Source organism: Thamnophis sirtalis, unplaced genomic scaffold (assembly GCF_051295495.1).
Source record: "Thamnophis sirtalis isolate CommonGarterSnake01/CBP01778 unplaced genomic scaffold, rThaSir2_p1.2 scaffold_1, whole genome shotgun sequence".
NCBI classification, from domain to species: domain Eukaryota; kingdom Metazoa; phylum Chordata; class Lepidosauria; order Squamata; family Natricidae; genus Thamnophis; species Thamnophis sirtalis.
Window position 1 is genome coordinate 66,134,595 of NW_028261381.1, and position 22,721 is coordinate 66,157,315.

The 22,721-nt window shown below is 41.6% G+C and overlaps 2 protein-coding genes across 2 annotated transcripts in view; one reads left to right on the plus strand and one right to left on the minus strand.

Moving 5' to 3' along the window:
* Nucleotides 1-14,999, plus strand: part of DTX4 (deltex E3 ubiquitin ligase 4) — a 35,555-nt gene extending 20,556 nt beyond the window's left edge. The window contains exons 3-9 of the mRNA XM_014058463.2: nt 1,943-2,004; nt 2,675-2,836; nt 7,101-7,162; nt 7,943-8,095; nt 11,156-11,317; nt 11,781-11,870; nt 12,234-14,999. Of these exons, the coding sequence (XP_013913938.2) occupies nt 1,943-2,004; nt 2,675-2,836; nt 7,101-7,162; nt 7,943-8,095; nt 11,156-11,317; nt 11,781-11,870; nt 12,234-12,467 (925 nt within the window). The 3' untranslated portion in view covers nt 12,468-14,999. The remainder of the gene's footprint in view (nt 1-1,942; nt 2,005-2,674; nt 2,837-7,100; nt 7,163-7,942; nt 8,096-11,155; nt 11,318-11,780; nt 11,871-12,233) is intronic.
* Nucleotides 15,000-18,950: 3,951 nt separating this feature from the next.
* Nucleotides 18,951-21,900, minus strand: MPEG1 (macrophage expressed 1). The gene has a single exon (XM_014058466.2). The coding sequence runs from the start codon at nt 21,851-21,853 to the stop codon at nt 19,682-19,684; it is 2,172 nt and encodes a 723-aa protein (XP_013913941.2). The 5' UTR covers nt 21,854-21,900; the 3' UTR covers nt 18,951-19,681.
* Between the last annotated feature and the right edge of the window lie 821 nt (nt 21,901-22,721).

Consider the following 22,721-nt stretch of genomic DNA (forward strand, 5'->3'; position numbering starts at 1 on the left):
CCCCACTTTGTCTATATCTCAGCCCTTTCTGTCTCATACGTCTCCCATCTATGCCTCTTCCAGAGGGCCGTGATAATTGCTGCACTTCTGTCTCAGGAGTAAATTCAAGACTGTTCACTTTTGAAAGCAGGGACTTGTGTCTGGAATGTGATACTTTCTTGTGTTCCAAAGCTGATGTCAAGTTTTTTCAAGACGCTTTGGAGCAGCCCAGTGTCATGCAGGCCTCTATGGATTGGGTTGGCTTCTGCTGGCCTTGTAATGCTGGCAGACTTAGTCCAGATTATTGGTGCACAGAGGATGATCCATGAGAGTAAAGCTTGATTTTGCAGGAATGTTTACGTGGTGCAGTGAGCAAACAGGTTCCCCAAAGATGACATACGGACACATTCTAAGAATGGTTTTTCCAAAAATTGATTTATTAAATTGTAGAAATTTATCTGCATGACACAAAGACGAAGAAAGCTTTTCTAAAGGTTTTGTGGATCTATGATATTACAGGTAGTCCTTGACTTATGACCTCAATTGAGCCTAAAATTTCTGTTGTTAAGTGAGACATTTGTTAAGTGAGTTTTGCCCCATTTTATGACCTTTCTTGCCACAGTTGTTAAATGAATCACTGCAGTTGGTAAGCTAGTAACACGGATGTTAAGTGAATCTGGCTTTCCCATTGACTTTCCTTGTCAGAAGGTCACATGACCCTGGGATACAGCAACGGTCATAAATATGAACTAGTTGCCAAGCATCTGAATTTTGATCAGATGAACATGGGGCTGCTAAAAAGATTGTGTGAAAAATGGTCATATCACCTTTTTTGATGCCATTATAACTTTGAACTGTGACTAAATGAACTGTTGTAAGTCAAGGACCACCTGTATTTTCATAATGTGGTCCCATTTTATGCTGCAGAATTTTCCCCCACCTTGAATGGACAAGGTACCTTGTTCATGTCTATCTCCAAAAGAACCCCAACACTATTTGAAGGCCGTTCTATGCATAGTTCCATCTGCATCCATTTGTATATGTCGACGTGGTTATTTGCTACTCCCGGCATTCTCAAAGTATATTCAAGATTAAGTAAAAGTCTTAGTGCTGAAGCATTTTGAGTCCAACACAGTTTTGATTCAGGAAACTCATAAGAATTACTAAGAGAGCAACAGCTTTCCTTTCACTCTCTAGAAGCCGAGATTTGAAGTATGCTGTCTGGTTCAGATTGCCATCACAGTGAATTGCAGTTGAGAGCGGAGTCTTTCATGCCTTTGTTTAGTTCCCCTTTAAAACCATCAGATTTGGTGGCCATGTCCATGTCTGATGACAGCTAATTCCACTGCTCACAGATTTGATCAATGCCAATTTGATTATCAGTGCATGGACAGAATTTGGGCATTGGAGAGTTGCATTAGAGTAGTGAATGAGTCTATGAAATCTATGAAAAAGCTCTTCATGGGCAAATTGGTATAAATTTCTCTCTGTGTGTGTGCATTGCCTGTTAAGAGGCTATTGACTGTTACCCACCCTTCTTTCAAGATCCAATTGCTTGCTTGCCTTTCTGAGGCTGGGTCTCCTCGATCAACAAGGGAGGATGTTTGTGCCTTAGGTTGCTAGCAACCAAAGGCAGAGTTGTAACCTGCCAGGCTAGATTGTCTAGGGCCTAGACTCTAGGCCTGGTACCTTTAGAATATTAAAGAAAACATCCAGGGATCAATGAATAGGGGGAAACTTCTCTCCGGCCTCTATGTAGCATGTATATATAGAAGATACAATGGATTCCTCTCTGTTCTCATAAGTGTTCCAACTCCATCCTTCCGAGAATCCAAGGTTTGCTTTGACACCTCTTCACGGTCTCTTTTCATGTATGCTTACTTCTCAGAGGCTCTAGCTTTTACAGAGATGCAGATTCATTTTCCAGTCATCTCTAATAACCTGTGTTTTTATTCTCTCATAGTGTCCCTACGGTTCCTGTAAAAAACCTCAATGGCTCAAGCCCAGTTAATCCTGCCCTAGCAGGTAAGGGGACCAAAAAATCCTATGGAACCAGTTATTATTAATAGCTCTTGATTGACTTAACTAAGGGATCCTTAAGTGGGAAGATATTTTGAAACTCTGACTTCTGCAGGGTTTTTCCAAGATAACTGATGGAAGTGGGGGAGGGGAGCCAATTTTTCCTATTCTTTCAAGAAGTGGAAGAGGGATATGGAGCAGGTGCATGAATGAAGATCCAAGTTGTGAGGAAAAGAAAAAGGATGGTGATGGTGATGTTCTATAAGATGGGATGTTCAATTCCCATGTTGCTTGGGCATAGATAGAGATGGTCAGCGCAACACATACAAAAGGTAGAAGTTTTGGGAAAACTAGTATACACCTGCCATAGGGAGGGAGTGCAACTTTAAAAGAAGGAAAATGCTCATTTTAACTAACTACGTGTTCAAGCTCAAACATATTATTGCTATGAATGTTAATAAATATTGATAGTGGTTATACATGTTTTAGAAGTTTGTATTTGAAAAACCTCAAAGTGAATGCCTTCCAAATCAGTTGGCTTCCCAAACCTTGAGACCAACATGGCATTTTAGTCAAACAAAATTGAAAAACACTGTTCTAACCCATACGTGTAAGACAGAAATAAAGCTCAGAAAAGGGCTGTTTACAAATGCTTGGACCCTCTTTCTCCTGTCAGGAATCACAGGGATACTTATGAGCGCTGCAGGGCTCCCTGTCTGTCTGACTCGACCTCCAAAGCTGGTTCTGCACCCCCCTCCAGTCAGCAAGAGTGACATTAAATCCATCCCCGGCATCTCCAATACCTGCCGTAAGACTACCAAAAAGCAGACCAAGAAAGGTAAGAACGAGAGCTGCTCTGCTTCTTCCTATTGCTTCACCTCATTAGAATGGCATAACTGGAAGGTGTGGGTGTCCAAAATATACAAACCCATAAAGAGAAAGAATGTGCACTGTAACTTATTCAGACATCGTAACAAACCAGATTTTGTGCTGACTGAAGTTAGAAACTGAAAGATTCAGTAGTTTGAGGCGCCAGCTGTACCTTGGAAACAAAAAAAAAACAGGTTAAGCTTGCTGGGTAAACACCTGCATCTTCCTTTTCTACCTGACTGTGTCCCTGGCTGCTTATGCCTTTTGGCAGAGGGAGATCAGGTGTTCTGATTCTCTATTATTTTTGGCTGGCTACTTCTGGAGGATGACAGTATATTCCTGTCTTTGCAGGATTCCGTCTACGAACCTTTCGTCCTTCTCTTCTCTCCTCGTTTCTTGTAACTATCACCCAGGCATTGTTCCAACGCGTTTTGTTCTCCTGCACTTCCCCCTCCCCGCTTCCATTTTGCGATCCCATCCGCCTGCGTTTCTGTATCCGATGATGGTTGGACAGTGGCAGATATCCAACCAGTGTTCTTCCAAAAGCGCTCTTCTGCATTACCTAACACAGCAGATGATTTGCACACCTCCGCCACTGTCTCATGCTTTCCCAGCCAGCTGTAGTGAGCACGATGTATTGCATAGTCTCTCCGGTATGCGGCTTTTCCTTTTTAAATTGACCTTTCCCCACAGTGCATCACATCTGCTTGGCAAATAGTAAGCCTTGCTTCCAGGTGACAATGGAGTAAAAGAGGTGTTAGAAGCCTGTTGTCCCTTGTGTCTCTATAAAGAACACAGAATCACTGTCATTAGAGTGAGCGCATGAGTTCGTCCACCAGCCTTGTTCACAAGGGCAGATACATTCACCATGTACCTTTCGTGATGAAGAGCTAACACTTAATTTGTGCACTGTAATCTGCTGTCAGTTGATGGAACATTTTCCTTATCCGCCCTGAGCAACCACATAGCTAGGCCTTCTTCAGGATGATCTGTCTCCAGCTTGGCCCTTCAGATCTTCCAACACTGTACCCATCACTGCTGTAATTGATTCTCGCCACCTTGCTGCTGGTCATTTTGTCTTTGCTTTCCTTCCACCTTTCTCAAAGGGAGCACATAGAGAGTATAGTTGTCTCATCAAGTATCTAGAGAATTGCATACATCAGGGATAAGGGTGATTGGGGGTGGGGAATGTGTAGATATTAGGCAGCCTCAAGTTCCATCTTTGATCATATATGACATTTGTTAGCAAAACAATGAAGCCAATGATACGATGTATGACCTTTTAGAGGGATAATGTTGTACAGTAGTACTGTCCTTTAATATTGTAAAGCTATGGGGGGAGAGGCAACTTTCAGTAGCCGGTGTCCATGTAATACTTTGTAGGAGAAAAGGTTAGGATGGGGAAGGGTTAGACTGAGATAAAGCAAGTGGAGAGACGTGGCACATATAGTTGAAACCACATTTTTCTGGTTCTTTTCCCAGATTTGGGGGTTTTTCTTTGGTTTTTAACTGCTAAGACTATTTTTTGCTTCTGCTTCACTCCCTGAACATTATTTTTGCCTCAAATAGCAGACCAGTTTTCAGCTGCTGTGGTTGGAGAGTGCTTTGAAGGCCACAGAGGGAGGTTTGAGGCAACTCTTGTGACTTTTAAGTTGTTCACTCTTGCAAGAACCTTGGCTAGGTTAGAATTCCTCACAGATGCTGGAGGAGAATGTAAAAAAATGAGAAATTGTGGTCGTGACTAATGAAGTGATGCAGTTCCACCTGTGAGATGCCCCTCATATCCAGAAAAAAAGATCAAAAAGTGAGCAAAAACATAACCATGAAAGCATCACATGTCCCTGTTCTATGGGATTCCATTGTCTGCGCTCTGCCGCAAGTTATTTCCTGTTCTTATGACAGGATAAGGTTTGATTTTTTTGTCAGATTAATTTCTGGTAGTCTTTGTTTGTTTATGTATTGAAGACAAAGGCACATTTTCCTCAGGGCACTGAGCAGAGATTCTTCTATAAGCTTTGCTATCTCCTCAGTGCAGAGTTCAGTCACTCATCCGTGCAGCTGAACACAAAGGTTATGGGTATTATAAAGTCCTTCATAGAATTATACTCCTGAAAGCAATAGGGAGGCTAGAAGGACGGGGGCCGTCACGTAAAGGAGTCAGGCTTGAAACTGCTGAGCCTGACTTTGGTTTGCAGCCACCTTTCACATGGAGGCACATTCAAGAATATTGTAATATCAGGAGAGACAAATTGACTCTCCCAGACATGGGAGGGGTGCAATTTTTGACTCACTGTGGAGTCTGAGCAAGTGGGTGTGATGATTTAAAACTCCATTCTTCTTGTTGTTGTTTCTTAATTTTTTAGAGGTGCAGATATGATTATTAGCATATTTAAGATTAAAACAAGCACATTCTTTCTGAACCCTGCCACCATGGCTGTTCATAGCAAAAAGCAGAGCTGTAGATACATTACAATGATGATGGCGAACCTCTTTCTTATAACGTGCCAAAATTGTGCGTGCGTGCATTATTGTGTGCACATGTGTGCCCACACCAATTCAATCCTCCCTGTCCACCTGTGCATGCGCGCATGACCCTGCCACCCAAGGCTCCGGAGGCTTTCCTGAAGCCTGGGGAGGGCAAAAACGGTCCGTCCCCCTGTCCGCCTGGAGGCCCTCTGGAAGTCGGAAATGGATTGTTTCTGAACTTCCTGTTGGTCCGCTGGGGCTGTTTTTCCCCCTCCCCAGGCTCCTGGAAAGCCTCCAGAGAATGGGGAGGGCGAAAAATAGCCCCAACGGGCCAACCGGAAGTTCAGAAATGATCCGTTTCTGGCTTCCAGAGGTCCTCTGGAGGACCGGGGGAGGCCGTTTTGACCCTCCCCAGCCTTCAGGAAAGCCTCCAGAGGCTGGAGAAGGGGGAAAATGGCCTCCCCCAGCCCTCCAGAAGGCTGAAAATTAGTTGTCCAGTGCGCACATGCGCGCCAGAGCTGACATGCCAGTAAATATGACTCTGTGTGCCACCTGTGGCACGCGTGCCATAGGTTCGCCATCATAGGGTTAGAATATTGGGAAGCTTGGTTAAGAAAAAAAAAAACTATCACTGTTTTTAGGCTTACAGAGGGATGCAGCTTCAGTTAACTCTCATTAATGAGGGCATTGCATAGTATAGGAGGTGGAGGCTCACAAGGTTAGGATCTGGGCTGACAATCAGCAGGCTTGCATTCAAGATCCATTGTTGCTGCAGAGTGGGATGAGCTCCCATCGCATGCTCCAGCTCCTGCCAATCCAGCAGTTTGAAAGTAGGTGACTGCTAGTAGATAAAAGGGTGTACCATTTCAGTGAGCAACTACATGGGACACGAAAGGAGCTCCAACTGGGCGTAGTACACCAAAGTGCTTTTGACCTGGAAAAATAAGAAGAAGATTGCCTGGTATCATAGTTAAAGTAAAGTGGTGTGCAACATACTTCTAGCCATAGCTTCTGATTCTGGTTTATCACTCAGAAATACTAGTTGATAGTTTGAATGTCTGGGCAGATTGTGGTTATGTTTCACAAACTAACTGACTTATTAACATCTGAATTGATCCAGTATAGGTAGTCTTCAACTTACAATCATTCATTTAGTGACCGTTTGAAGTTACAATGGCACTGAAAAAAGTGACTTATGATAATTTTTCATGCTTATGACTGTTGCAGCATCCCCATGGTCATGTGATCAAAATTCAGATGCTTGGGAACTGGCTCATATTTGCGATTGCTGCAATTTCCCAGGGTCATGTTATCACCTTTTGCCACTTTCTGACAATAAAGTCAATGTGGGAGCCAGAACCGCTTAATGGCCATGTTATTAACTTAACTGCAGTGATCCAGTAAACAATTGTGGCAAGAAAGGACGTAAAATGGGTGAAAATTCACTTAAGAAGTATCACGTTTAACAGCAGAAATTTTGGATCAATTGTGATCATAAGTCAAGGCCTACCTGTATATAGAACCAAAGGCTTGGAGGGGAAACCAAGTTCCACAATGCTGCTGAATGGCATTTGCTCCCTCCCTCTCTCCCTCCTTCTCTCTCTCTCTTTCTATCTCTCTCTTTTGTAATTCTCTCAAAACTTGTAACAAAGCACTAGGAAGCTTTGCTCCCTTCCTCCCTGCTTTCCATTTCCTGCCTTATCTTCCCTTTTCTTGATGGCTATCAGGAAAGAGATACTCAGTTTGCTTCTCTCATTTTTTTCTAGGTAAAACCACAGAGGAAGTCTTGAAAAAATACCTGCAGAAGGTACGCCATCCTCCAGATGAGGTACGTCTGGTTCTCTCTATATAGGGCATCTATTTCTGCAAGTGTAGTGAAATATTGTTGATGCAGAACGATGTGCTTAGGTTGCAGATTTCAGGGCAAAAATTGAACTGTAACAATTAGTGGTACAGTATGCTGATTAACTATATATTGCTGTGTAGCTTATCTCTTTGGGGGATGTTTCCCCCGAATACCAAAGTGGCTAAATTTATATAGCACTAAACTTAAGTGCAATGAATTTGGTCTTTGTTTAGAATGTGATATGAACCCACCATCAACTGTTCACACACAACACTGCCATTAAGTTTGGTTAACAAAATACAACCCTCCACCCTCCCGTTTTGCCCTTGGTTTATAGTGAAGGCAAAAGTGTCCTGAGGAATTTTGCTGAGACTGAGAGGAGGAGAATAACTGCAGATAAGCCTGACTTAGATGGTCAATTCAACATCCTCACTTCCATATGTAGCTTCCTCTCATTTTAATGTTGGGGATGGCAGAGGCAGATGAACTTCTTTTAGATGTATCTATTACCAAGGAGATCAGTAAGATAGCAAAAACTCACCCCAGTGTAACTTAATCTTCCTATAGACCACTGTTTCTCAACCTTGGCAGCTTGAAGATGAGAGGACTTCAATTCCCAGAATTCCCCAGCCTGCACTATGACTGGAGAACTCTGGGAGTTGAAGTCCACACATCTTCAAGTTATCAAGGATGAGAAAGACTGCTGCAGAGGACCGAGGATTCTGATGCTTTCTCTCCTAACAATTTCCTGCTTCTCTTTAGGACTGTACCATCTGCATGGAACGCCTCTCTGCTCCCTCCGGCTACAAAGGGCCGCAACCGGTTGTTAAGCCAGAATTGGTGGGCAAACTGTCCAAATGTGGTCACATGTATCACCTTCACTGCCTTGTGGCCATGTACAACAATGGAAATAAGGTGTGTTCCTGGGATAGGAAGGCAGAGTTGCGGTGTATTGTTGTTCTTTGGGGAAAGAGTGGGTAATTCACAAACCTTATTCAAGGAAGAATAGCTAGCAGTCCTCATATTTAAAAATAAAGACCTCTAGAGGTTACTGTGACTTCATGCCAATCGTGGTGTTTTGTTTGCATTTGAAGTGGAGGAAGTCACAAGGGACAAGTTGGAGCTTCAACAAATCCAATTTGTTATATTCATAAGCTGTAGGGGAAATACATACCATAGTTTATTTGACTTCCTCTAGGACATGTTGCACATGCTGTAAGAAAAGTCCTTGTCCTGCTCATATTTAATTGTATTGTTGATTTTTACTGTATTTTAATACTGGAAAACAACAGAGGTATAATAAGAATTGGTTCTCTGAATTGAGAGCACATGTGGCAGTATTTCCCCGTGCTTAGAAATCCCATGGATGATTTCTAATGATCACCATTTAATAAATAGTATTTTGATTTTCCCCTCATTGAGTTATGATTCTGTGATGGCCCATCAGTCTGAAAATCTAATTATTAATGCATTGTTTGAGAGAACAAGATTCTCAGGCTCTGGTTATATGACATTATTTAGGCAGGATGTCTCTTAGCTTAACTTAACTTACAATCATTTGATGAAAAAGCCTCCATTTTAACTGTATTCACGCATGGAAAAAAGTGATCCATGGAAAGATGAACCAAAGCAGTAGAAATTGAATTTTTTTTAAAAAAAAAAAAATACTCCAAAACATTGATCACTGTGCTCCCAGCCAACCAGACTAAAACACCAAATACAAATTTGCAATGAATTGTATAGAAAATATACATTATCAGACACGAATAATTAATTATATTTTTTAGAGAGGACCCGCTTCCAACTCTATAGTAAGAATAAAATAATCACATCAATCTAGATCTTAGGGCTGGTGCCTTAGTTTTGCTTTCACCCTTGATCTACATTCCTTCTCCACAGTAAAGTACTAAAAGATTGTTCCATTTACAAGGCCTTACATTTTTATGCCCTGTTATCTGGCTTTTGCTTGTTTCCTGCGTGTCTCTGTGTGTGTGTGTGTGTGTGTGTGTGTGTGTGTGTGACATACCCATTAAACTACATTGCCAAATCTTTCTTGATTTTTTAAAAATATAATTACATTTCTAATGCTTGTACAGGAATATGATTTTAGACAGAGAAAAATCACCTCTTAACTAAGGAAATAAAACACCTTAACAGATGTGCTTTCAGTCAGACCACCATTTTCGAGCACATGTACATGGAGGTCAGATGACAGATGACACTAAACTTTATTTATTTTGGCTGTAGTTTAATGTATCCTGCAAACCATAGGGTTGGGCTTATTTTATTCTTGGTTAAAAGATCAAAATTAAAAATACATGTTATTTTTGATTTTTATATTTATATCAGTGGTGGGTTGCAAGCGATACTCCCTGGTACGGGCGTCCCGGAGCCTGCCCGGACCATTGAGTACTGTTCTGGTACGGTGCTCTGGAGGGCCCACCTGCCCAGCGGAGCGCCTTACCTATTCTTTAAAGCCTTCGGCACTTCCGCGCAGGCGTATGGCGCATACAGTACCTGCACGACGTTCCGCTGAGCAGCTGGAGTATCACGGAGGCTTGCAAAAGCGTCGGTGGCGGCTACGACGCATGCGTGTGCCATGCACATCCATGTGGGCGATGCCAGGCCCGGCCTCCATGTGTGTGTGTATTTTGAGAGCGGGCATCAGAATTTCATGTTTTAATGTGTGCCAGTGTGTTCACATAAAAAAGTGACAAAGGTGATCTTATTTTAAGAGGAACAAAGTAAAAAAAAAACACCATCCAATTATGGCTTTTGCTTGTTTGCTGCTGAGATCTATTGTAGTGAATAGATTTTTACTCAAATCAAAGGCAAATGCTGATAATTTAATTGAAGAATCTGGTTTTCCTGACTCAGAATTAAATTGAAACTGCCGAATTCACCATTTGGGGTCCATGGACAGAAAGACACCCATTTCCAAATCTCCATTTAATAGTATTTTCAAGAGCTTAGCAGCTTCGCTACTGTTCCTTGGGCTAAGAAAGAGGCTTTCTCTTGTCAGCTGAGTTCAAAACATTGCTGGACCTGTGATGATGGACTTAACTAGTGAAGGAACATCTTTTCTCTCCTTTTCAAAATTCAGTTCTCGTACTGCTTATTAAAATAATGAGTAACTATATGTTCTCAAGTTACATTTAAAAAAATAACTTCGCTCTATGCTTAAAACTGCAAACTATGGTTGGAAGAATCTAACATTTTTCGGAGTATAAAACGCACCTTTTTCCCTCAAAAAAGAGGTTGAAAATCTGGGTGCATCTTATACACTGAATACAGCATTTTTTGACTCCTGAAACCCCACCCCCTTCACCAAAACAGCTGTGCATAGTTTTTAGGAGGCTTCAGAGAGCTCCAGAGAGCTGGGAAAGGCAGAAATGAGCAAATAATGGGCCATTTTTTGCTTAATTTTGCCCCCCCAGCCCCCAGGAGCACTCTATAAGCCTAAAGGCTATCCATACTCCTTTTGTTGACAAAAACGGGCCTGTTTTTGCAAACAATTGGCCATTTTTTGCTCATTTTGACCCCCCCCCCCGAAGAGCACTCTACAAACTTCCTAAGGGCTATTCATGCCCTTTTTGGAAGAAAAAAACGAGCCCATTTTCATGAAAAACAGGTCATTTTGGGGAGGTTTGCAGAGTACAAAAACTTTTTTAAAAATTTGCCTCTTCAAAACTTTAGTGCGTCTTATACTCTGAAAAATACAGTAGTTTGAATAAAATGTGCAAATAGAGATGGAAGAGGCCTTGTCTTCAATCTTCCTTAATCTACTTCTAGTGTTTTTTTTAAGTTAAATTTGAGGATGTGTGAAGTTACGAAGCATTCTGGACAGTGAGATCTTATCTTTCTATTACTCTTTTACCACTTGTTATTTTATAGTGTTGGTATAATTACATAATATCATCTTAATGGGGTGTTTTTTTTTGTGCTGGTGTCATTATTTATGTTCTTTGCTATTAGGATGGGAGCTTGCAGTGTCCAACCTGCAAAACCATTTATGGGGTGAAGACTGGCACCCAGCCGCCTGGAAAAATGGAATATCACCTCATCCCCCATTCACTGCCAGGACACCTTGACTATAAAACTATCCGAATAATCTACAACATTCCACCAGGAATACAGGTGAGATTCCTAGGCAAGGGTCTTAAGAGGATTGCAGTTGCAACTAAGACCATAGTGGGCAATCTGGAATTTAGATTTTAACTGTTTTTTAAAAAAAATTCTGCTCCTGTAAACCTTCTGTAAAATGTGAAGCCTCTTTCAAACTACTCCTGGTGACCTCATGCTCATATCTTTTAGTTTTCTGGGAAACAATATAGAAATCTTTAGCCACCAGCTTCTTTCAAGATCATTTTGGCTTCCCAGGCTGGCCAAAGCATTGCCTAGAAGTCTCCAGTCCATGTAGGCCAAAGACAACTTAATTCTCAGCCCTTACAGTCACAATGAGATAATGTTATTTTGCTGAATCTGAATTTTCTTTAGACACATCAAAAAAGAGACTTTAGTTAATTTGTATGATGGTTGTCTCCGTTGGATGTTCACAGTCATTTACCTAGAAAAAATAATTATTTCCTGTTCTTTTTAGGGACCAGAGCATCCAAGTCCTGGGAAGAGTTTCACTGCCCGGGGTTTCCCTCGACACTGCTACCTCCCAGACAGTGAAAGAGGCAGAAAGGTAGGAGGCATCTTAATACTATAATAAATAATTTTAAAAAATGTGTCTTTGTGACAAGTCTAGTTACCAAAAACAATGGTCTAGGGCAGAAGTGTCTCATTGATTGACATTAGAGAGTTTCTTCTGAGCAACTTATACAACGGTAGCTTTGGAGCCCCTATTAATGCTTATAATGTTATTTCAGTTGTACAGATGTGCTTGTAGAATTTATCCATATCCATTGGGTAAATTTGCACCAGAATCCAAATGTTTGCAAGAACATCAGTAGAAAAAAAATTTGTGAGTGATTTTGCTTGGGTGATGTAAGCCCCTTTCTCATTTAAATACCCAACTCTTCTGATATTCATCCATTTCCTCTGGCAGGTGCTGAAATTGCTGTTGGTGGCCTGGGATCGAAGGCTGATCTTTGCCATCGGCACTTCAAGCACCACTGGAGAATCTGATACGGTCATCTGGAATGAGATTCACCACAAGACGGAATTTGGGTCCAATCTGACGGGCCACGGCTACCCTGATCCTAACTATCTAGACAATGTACTTACTGAGCTGACAGCTCAGGGAATTACAGAGGAGAGTGTGATGCAGGAGAAGGACTGAAAGTGTGAGAGGAAAGGGGAAGGACTTTGTCCAAGGGAGGAGTGACAAGTATAGCAGCGTGTGCATGGATCAAGCTCCTCCCTCTTCCATTGTGCCTGCTCTGTCCTTCATCCTCCTACCGTAGGCCTCTTAAAAGGCTCAGCTGTGGCTATGCAGCAGTGGGCTTGCTTAAATGAAGAACTCACAAGCCAGCTCTCATATGTGGCCCACAGCACCTGACGTATAAAAAGCAAACAAACCTGAGAAGGTTTGTGTGTTCCTCTTCAGCATGAGGAGGAGTTTCTTGTTGAAGCCTGAGGTTATATTAACCTCAGTACCCATAGCTACTTTAGCTTTGTATCTCAAAAACCAGGGTTTGGCCCTCTCTTGGATGCAGTCACATCTTCTGTCCATGAACCATAAACGATGACTGTGGGCAACAGGCAGCTTGGAATGGCAGAATCATGTGCAAGTCAAAAATATGGCTTTGTTTCAGAGGTGTAGAACATTGAAACCAGCCCTCTCGTTGTTGTTTTTTCCTTCTTTCTTACCCAGCTAGGTGCCTGGTTCCACGTTGTCATGTCCCTGCTGCTTTTGTGTCATGGGCTCTGTGTGAGTCATGATATTCGCTGTCTGCCGGTCTGGTACTTCACTCCCTGCCAGCTTCCTTTGTTGAGAGGCTGCATCTATAGTTCCCACCCAAGGTAGTTGAGCAGGAGGCCTGCTTATTGCTCCTTCGCAAAGTAGATTGGAAATTTGTTCTCTTGAATGCATTCCAAACTGGGTCAATGCATGCCAAATCTCTGCGGCCCACTTCAGAGTGGATGAGAGCAGAATGAATTAATTGCAGCTAGTATTTGAACTGAATGTGAAATAGGGGCAATAAATCTCCTGGGCCACGCCTGTCTCCCAAAGCCAAGCCCGGTTTTTGCTCTTGTAGCTGGGTGTGCTGGATCAAGCTGGGCTTCAGTTGAACGTGCCAACTAGCCCTCTGGGTCAGATCGCATCAACTGACTTCCCAGATCAATGCTGAGCTGTGTGTCCCAGTTTTTTTGTGAATTGCATCATTGGGGAGGTTGTTCTACGTCTGATCTGTTTCTGTTGGGGGTTAGACTCAACAGAGATCAGGGGGGCGGTGAGGAAAAGACACTTCCTGTCTTTGTCCCCACAGTTCATGGTGGGTTCTTTGAACTTTCTGTACGGGGGAGTCCCCTGATACCAATTTGAATTTATTTACCTCATGTTTGGGGGATTTGTCACATATATTGTGTGTGGGTGTATGTATGTATGTATTTGTAATGAATGAGAAAGCGACTTTGAGGGTAGAATGTGTAACACAATGGTACTTAAAAGTTAGACCTGGAGGCTAAGAACTGCCATTACCATTGCTGTTGATTGCCATGGTATTAAAATAAGACCACCACCACCCCCATTTTGAAAGGGCTAGGCCAGGATTAAAACCATGAGTCTGGTGATTGGAGCAGGCAGGATATGAATACAATTATCAATAGATCTATATTGTACCCCTACGTTTATTTGATTTGCATATCCTTCACTCCTCACTGCTTTCATTTCCATTAGTCTTGAGGCACTATAAAGATCTCAACCAGTGAAGTGGGTCCAGATGACAGCATAAAAGAAATGAGCCTCTTTGTGGAGTTGACCATAAGCGTATCCATGTGGGTAATGACTGCAGCATGTAAATATTCAGGACCTCCCAAAGTTCTCATTTTTATTGGTATTCCCTTTCCAAGAAGATGGAAATACACTCATAGGCTTGATTTCTTTGGAAAAGTCAAAGTATCACAATCTTCTCTTTTTGGACAGTCTGATATAGAAGTTAAAACAATATCCTGCTTGCTCTTTTCCTAGTTCTCTTCTAACATTAAATTCTTAAATCTTCACCATAGTAATAGTCAAAAGGGCTATCAAAAATTCTGAAGCGTCAATCATAAAATTGAAATCCCCTTTGCAGTGAATAAATGAATAGAGCATTTCTCAGCTGGATCTGCAGTTTTATATATCTTGTCTTAATAGACAAGTATAACAAATTTTCCCTTTCAAGGTTTCTTAATACCACCTTTCCCTTGTACCAAATTTTCTCTATAACCATGGCATTCCTTCATATGCAACTTAATCTCCAAGATAAGGGAGAGGGTTGGCAAGATCGTTTTCCTGCCACCAGCGTCTCCCAATGGAAGGGAGTCAATTCGCTTTTTTCTTTTGTATTGTTTTGGGCGGATTGGTTTCTTTTTTCAACTCTCCAGATATATATTTTTTAATTGCATTGTAGCGCATAAGCAACCTGATGAAAGATTCTTGTCAGGAATGATAGTTTTTGGTTTCCAAGTTTTGGGTCCCAAAGCAGATTGTGTGGGCGCGCTGGTAGTGGGATAGGGAGCGGGAGGGCGGGATATGGGAGCCATATTGTATATTGTTTGTTGTTTGTGAACGGTGCGTTTTGCCCGTCTCTTAGTTTGTTGCCTTGCTTGAGGATGGCACCCTTGGGGTGTTAACAATAAAAGGAAAATTCCACTGCCAGTTTGAATAATGTTTTGTGTTTGTCTTTTCTAAGTCTGTGCTTCTGTCTGTTGCTTATTTCTTTTTGTTTCAAAAGTGAACATGTACAGTTTACTTACGTGGAGAACTGGTAAGGGATGGGGGCTGAGGGAGGTATTTTTTCAATCACAATGTTGGAAAAGCAGTTCAACAGAAACAAACATGCGCTGTTCACTACAATGGAATAAGTCCTAAACCGTGTAGTACAATATTGTACAATAGTACAATTTCGATTTATTTGGGGATAAATCGAAATGTCCCACTTCAGTGTCAGAAAATGATGTGAATGAGAAAAAACAAAAACCAATTGAGTTATAAATAAACTTGGAACATATTTATAGAGAGGTTCATTGTCAAGGACTGTATAAGGCTTTCCTGAGGGTTTCCGTGACTGCACAATTAGCAGAAATCAAAGCACTTCTTTTTCCTCAAGCTACAGTTGTAATGCTGGAGAAATATGGGCTTGCAAAGTGATTGCAATATCAAATGTGGGTCGGATACAAACAAAATCCAATTCAGGCACCAGATCGAAAGAGAATTGAATTATTATTTTTTGGTTCTTTTTGCTTTTTGCTTAACTTTTTAAGGCATTTCATACAACTTGGAATTATATTCTGTGCTATTTGTTTCCTTGACAAGAACCCAATATGTCAGACAGCCACACAGTTGCTGTTCTTACTACATTAGTTTTAATTATTGCTGTTAGTTGGGAGTTGTTCTCTCTCTGGTTGCCAAAAATCTCGGAAATTAATGTGGAGTATCTGTGAAAATTCAGGGAAAAAACCAGGGTGGGGCTCCTTTGGGTTTTCAAATTCAAGAACAACTTTACAGCTGTTCATTCATCTCCATGATCCTCTAGATCAGTGGTTCTCAACCTGTGGGTCGGGACCCCTTTGGGGGTCGAACGGCCCTTTCACAGGGGTTGCCTAAAACCATTGGAAAATAATTTGTGAAAAAATATGGAAAACATAAAATAATTTTATGGTTCGGGGTCACCACAACATGAGGAACTTTATTAAAGGGTCGCAGCATTTGGAAGGTTGAGACCCACTGCTTTAGAGACTAAATTCCCATTTTTTTTATTCTATCATGATCCTCTCTACCAAATTATTCTACACACATTATATGAACATGAATCATGGAATGGGAGGATAAATAGGCTCTGATTACATTTCAAGCCCAAAACCCAGCCTGAAGATGGCGAGTGAGACCTCACTGAAATGTTGCCAAGACAATCTCAATCTTACACGGGAAAAGACCTGAATACAACAAGACCAGCATACCTACACCTGTGAAAATCTACAAAAATAACACACACACACACAAACACACACACACTATTTATCCTCCCATTCCATGATGTGTGTATTCATTCAAGATACGGCACTAGTTTTCTGAATGCAAAGATATTCTTATGCAGAAGCACTAGATATGATTTTAGCTGTCAAAATGTTTTCTTACTGAATTTCTACCTTTGCATGTTTTGGTTTTTTATATATAACTTGAGAGCTACATTTTTGCATCTTCTTTTTCTTTTAAGATGGATTCCTTACTCCTCAGAACATTAAGCAATAAATAGGACAATGAAATAAAGTAGAAACAAGCTTTCAGAAGGTTGATGTGGCTCTTTGACTACTCCCTAAGGCTCCTTTATAGAAAATGCTGTTTACTAAAGTGTATTTCGGTTAAATTTGCATTTTTTAAAAGAGCACAATTTATATATTTTTGCAATTTAGACTATATTTTAACACATTATTATTCATGCAGTTCTCTTTGTTGGATCAAATAAACCAAATATATGTGATTTTCTAAGTGGCCTGCTGTGATTTTCAGGCAAATAAAGGGCCAATTCGTAAAACAGGAAGACAAGCACTGTGATTTAAGGGGGAGAAGAACCAAGTATGAAAGTATCTCAAGTGTGGGTAAAAATAGGTTATTGTGTAGAAGCCCAACAACGGCATCACAAAAGCCCATGTCCGAAAGCTGGACTTTCCTCCCAGGGGTGTGTGTGGAGTGACTCATTGAGACATTGTGGAAAATTTCTTTTTTTCTAACACCCTTCCCACGAGGATATTCATTCATATAGAGAAGAACTGAGCACAGAGGTCCTATTCTCAAGGGAATAAATGGTGTTAATGTACCAGACTTGTGTTTTACTTGTTGTGGGGGGGAGGGAGGAAAAGAGAAAGAAACCTGTTTTGTTGAAAGATAAAAGCCCTCTCTACTGCTCTTCATCTGCACTTTGTATCAGTGAGTAAGATCTAACATGTGAAGTTGCTTTGAATTCTGTTCTTTGTCTTCCCCCATTTTCTTCCATCCATCCATCCTTCGAACAATATTTCAAAATGTCCCTGTTCACCAAAAAGAAGATAAATAATAACCATGCCTGACGTTCTAGGCAAACTAGATCTACCTCTTGAAAAAAGAAATTGCAACTTATCTTTATTATTGCCTAACTTGGTTCTACAGCATTGCTTATTAAAGTCTAGAATATAGTCTTGTTAAATCTTCATATTATCCATTTTGTTTACAATTAAGAGATGGGAAAAGTATATTTTAGCTAAGTTGCACTATCCAGATACTTCTAAACTACAATAGATCACAACAGTCAACTTTTCCAATGTTCACATATTGCCAGAGCTAAAATAAATACATGAGAGAAGGGGGGAAAATTACCAGTATTTTTTTCAAAATCTAGAATTGCTAATTATAAAGAAATGTGAGTTACAAGTGGATTTTAGTCAGTGGTGGGATGCAAGAAGAAAGAAGATTATTGTGTATGGTCTTTACCATCAGTGGTAATGATATCAACCCAACTAAGATCTTGTTAACCTTGTCTCAACTTAAAAAACAAAACAAGATCTGGCTTGAGAAATATTGGGATGGGAGACCGTTAAGAAATCCCAGGAGTAAATGCTAGTCTGGAGGGTGTAAAAGGCACCTTAGTAGAAGACAGTGACAAACCTTCCCAGCATTATTACCAAAAGAAGTACATTACAAAGTCATCCACAGCTGAGTTCAACCTGGATATTCATCAACCATCTGTGAGTAGCCGCTGGATTCTAGAAACAGTTACTTCCTATAAATTGCTGTAGAGCTCTTTCCCCACTTGACTAATAATCTAAAGGCAAAGTAAAAGTGTAGATTGTCACTAAATCTGAAAGTAAGGCTAAATAATAGTTTGGCTTGAGTGTTGCATCTTACTAATGCCAAATGGTGCTATGTTTTCAAAATGCCTCACTAGCATAACTAATTATTAAGACCCCGTGGCACAGTGGTTAGAATACAGAATTGCAAGATTGACTCAACAAGGACCCAGACTGTTGGGGCTATATGCTGACTCTGCTTAGATAGTGCTGAAAAGCACTATGAAATGGCATATAGTCTAAATGCTATTGCTATTAAGGACTCTAAATACAGGTTAAACAGTAGCTTCTCCATTTTCTTTTGATGAGAGAAGGGATAATCCTCTTGATTTAAACTGGAAAATTTTCCACAGTTTTTGCAATCAGCTATAGTGAGATAATAGGTCTTGTCAAACCAGAAGACTGAAACAGATTTGGATATGTTTTCCATATTTATATCCCATAGGCCATGTTCTACAGCAGTTTCCCTAAATTAATCTCCAATTAATGGACTTCAACTCCCAGAATTCTCAGCAATGACCAAGCAAGGTGAAACATTCTGGGAGTTGAACTCTGCATATCCAGAGGGCATCCAGGTTGAAGAAGGTTGTCCCACAGGAGATAGACCCAAAAGAGCAGATGCTGGGAAATACCAAATGCTTACATCTAACAGGCAGTGCTTGCCCCTCCACATTTCTGACTGCAATGACTTCCTGAAGAAGTGCAAGGTAGAAGTGTATCTACCTTAAATGACATTGCAACTTCTGTGCTTTTTAATGAGCTGTTGCAAGAAAGAAGGTCAATCTGCATACCATGCCAGCAGGATCATTTCTGATTTATTTTTACATTACTGATTTGGGCATGATGTGGCAGTACAAGACACAAAAGGCACAGAACAAAAAATATGACATATATGGTTATTAACAGGTCTTATCTATAGCATCACCATGTTGCCAACTTGGGATTTGCACATTTTATCAAAGGTTGTCCACATAGCTTTAATCAAACTTTTAACGTGAATAAGATTGCCCATAGTGATGTTACAATCTCTTTCCAGCTTTTTAAACAACATTTAATGAGAACTTTCTTCCTTGTGCTCAAATTCACCCTAATCCACCCATTTTTTAAACCAGTAACTTGCCAGCTGACTACATACAACAGTGGACACCCTTGGAATCAATTTGGGTGATGGGTGCCCTTGAGCCAATCTGCATGTGACCATCGCTCTTAAACTCCAGAGCTGCTGTCGCCACTTGATGTCAAAGGCAGCCATCCAGAGAGATCAGTGATCTGGCCCAGGATAGGGCAACTGCCAATATTCCTAATCAAATGGAAAGCAGAGAGTTTTTGACCCTGATTTTGCATCCAACTCCTGAGTAGAGAGAAAGACAGTAGAAATTTGTTTAGGATTATAAATTGCTTGTAGTAAGAGGTGAGTAAAAGCCAGAGCAAAGCTTGTTAGGATACAGTAATCTCAAACCTTGGACCCAATCAGCATGACTAATGGCCATATCAGAATTTCAGGACTTATAGGTAAAAGGCATGAAGCCACTAAACTGGTTGTTTTTCCTGTTCTGGCTGGAGTGTATCCTCCATTTCAGGCAGGAGGCCATAAACAGGATTATTAGATATCAGACATGTCTTCTCTCCCTCTATCTTGCTAAACTCCCTTTTCTTGTATCTCTTACATACACGGACAACTAGTCCGATTAAAATGGCCAAGCCAGCAGTGGCTGCAATGGTGATCCCTGCTGCTTCTCCATTTGATAGACTCCCACCAGCATCCCCACCTCTCTTCAGGTAGTGGAGCACATCCTCCGAGTTGGCCAACTTCCATCGCTGAGTCTGTGGATCCTTGATCCAGGTCTGATCTCCATTGCTGCTTGTAACGAGGATGATGTCAGTAGCAAGGAAGCTGATGGCTGGCTTGTGGGTGAAGGGGGGCAGCCGGGCTTGAGGTAGAGATTTATCTGTAAAACGGCCAGCTTGGACACAGTATTCCACTTGACACCCATCACTGATCAGAGCCAGATGCTGGCTGAATCCTGCCGGACACCCTTTGACGTATGAGTCATTTTCAGTCCCATTAGGCAATCTGGACAGGGGGTTTCCAATTTGGCAACTAAAGAACCCCCCAAAGGGCACCGAATGTCGCTTTCCCCTCTCATCACTACTCACACAAACTTTGAGCTGGTCAAAAAGCTTCACTGAGTAGTACCTGGATGGACAGGACTTAGCATTAGTGACAGGATTGGTACTCTTGGCACTGAAGAGCCCTCCAAAGAGAAATGCGGAGGTTTCAGGGACTGGGCCCCTTGCTGCACACCAGTAGGAGCTAAACTGCACTTTGGAGAGTGTGAAAATGTCATTGCAAATCCACTTGCAGAAGAGTTTCCAAAGAAAGCAATCTCGGTGGCAATCTAAGTGGCTGAATCCTTCCTCACGTTGTTGAGTTCGCAGCTTGACGGAGGTGTAACCCACAGGGCAGGAGAAGTCTCCAGTGAGGGGGTTCTTCTGCTCCAGGGCTTTGCAGAGCCCATCAGCATCAGGGCCTTCTAATCGAGCACACACTTGGTAGACTCCTCCAAAGGTAAAATTGGTTGCTGTCCCTTCACAGGTGCCATCATCCACATTGGCATGGAAGTTGAAGTTGGGTGAGGCTGGATTTATGCAGCCAGGATAAGTGTTGACTGTATAATAGCGGTCAATGGCAGATTCTATAGTCTTGGATAATTTCGTCAGGATGGGGATGGGAAGTCCTGGCAAATTATTTGGGGTGATGAAGAATGGCAAAGGCAAGCCTGAACGGTCAAGAGCCACCAGCTGGTTGGTGATGCTTTCTTGCCAGGTTTTCAGGGTAATCCCAGGATAAAAAGGCAGACCCCCAAAGCTCTCCACTCTAGAACTAGTACGATTGCCTTGGTATTGCTTGGTTAAATTGTCTTCTGTGCCCACTGAAACACCCATATTAAAGTTGATGATGTTTTGGAAAGAGATACCAGCTGCAGCAGTGATAGCACTTCTCCTGGATTGACCATCTTTCAGAAAGGTAGCTTTGATATAGTCCTCCTGAACAAGGCTGGCTCCAACATCTACTCCAGTGAGAACATGAGTGCCATAGTTCAACACTAAGATTTCTGCCAAGTAGTTAGCCATTTGAGTTTTGTTTTTCTCCAGGTGGTTAGCAATGGTGACAAGCTGTTGATGGAAGCCTTCATCTAACTTTGCGGTAGGGTCCATTTTTACAGAGTACATCACATTCCTGACCTGAACTTTTGTGGACACAGACTTATCTCTCACTTGGTGAGTTTTTGCCCTGCGGAAGTCACTGGAGAACCTGCCGTTGATATGGGAAAAAGACAGCCCTGCATTGATGGAAACAGCAGTGGTACATTGATAATCCATCCAAGACTCAATGATCTCCGAGTTCATCTCCAGCAAAGTTTGTTTAAGAGCAATGGTGAAGACGTCATTGGGGATGATGTAAGCCCCATCTTTTGTAGTTTTACAGAAAGAATAATTGAGGTTCATCACTCTACCCATATCCAAGTTCCTCAGGTTATCCCAGCCACCTCCAGGAAGAACTCCCAACATAGGACGCTTGAAGGCTTCTTGGCACTTCTGAAATCCAGTAGGAGGAGGATGCCACTCTGGTTGTTCTTGTGCACAGCATGTCCACATTATGAACATCAAGGAGAGAGAGATTGCTGTAGAAGGACTCATGGATGCAGCTGTGCAGAGGACTAACCATTTGAATGGTTTAATCTGCCTTTTCGAGTGTGGCTACCCTAGCAGGGACTTCCTTCTTATGCTAAGATTAGGAATTGAAACATGAAACAGATGATACTTCTTTGGAATTAATTCCCTCTACCCAGCTCAGAAGCAGCTGTTAATACCTTCACTTTCAAATGGAAAAAAGGCACCAAATGGAGGCTTAGAGATCCTTGTCATTTATTTATTTAAAAAGTTAGAGAAACTATTACAGGCATAGATATATAAAAAAAAAACCAAGAGAATTCTATTTGATCCCAGGTAGTTTCAATACCCCTAAAATTTAGTATGTTACATTTCCTGAAGCCTTTAACAGATTTCAAATGAAGACTGTTTTGTTCCTCTTTTCTTGGCTCCGTATCCCATATTCTAAGTAACTTATTTTCACAACCTCTAACCCAGTGTTTCTCAACCTTGGCAACTTGAAGATGTCCAGAGTTCAACTCCCAGAATTCCCCAGCCAGCATTCGCTGGCTGGGGAATTCTGAGAGTTGAAGTCCAGACATCTTCAAGTTGCCAAGGTTGAGAAACACTGCTCTAACCATATGAGAACTGACATCCGAATGCATAGATCAGTCCAGGGGTGGGTTGCTGCTGGCATTACTGCTGGTTTGCTTCATGCACCCTTTGCATGTGCACTGCTCGCTTCGTGCATGCGCCCCCCCACCGCATGTTGCTTGCTCATGCGCAGTTGTCTATAAATTATTCTGCGCATGCACAGAACATTATAAAATGACTAAAAAAACGTGCCGGCAATAGCATGGGCGACCAGGGAACCGGTTCAGGGGCATGGCCAGCCTGCCATCCCTACCGGTTCAGT

Coding starts and splice junctions, on each gene's coding strand:
- MPEG1 (XM_014058466.2), bottom strand. CDS start 21,853: ATGAGTCCTTCTACAGCAATCTCTCTCTCCTTGATGTTCATAATGTGG.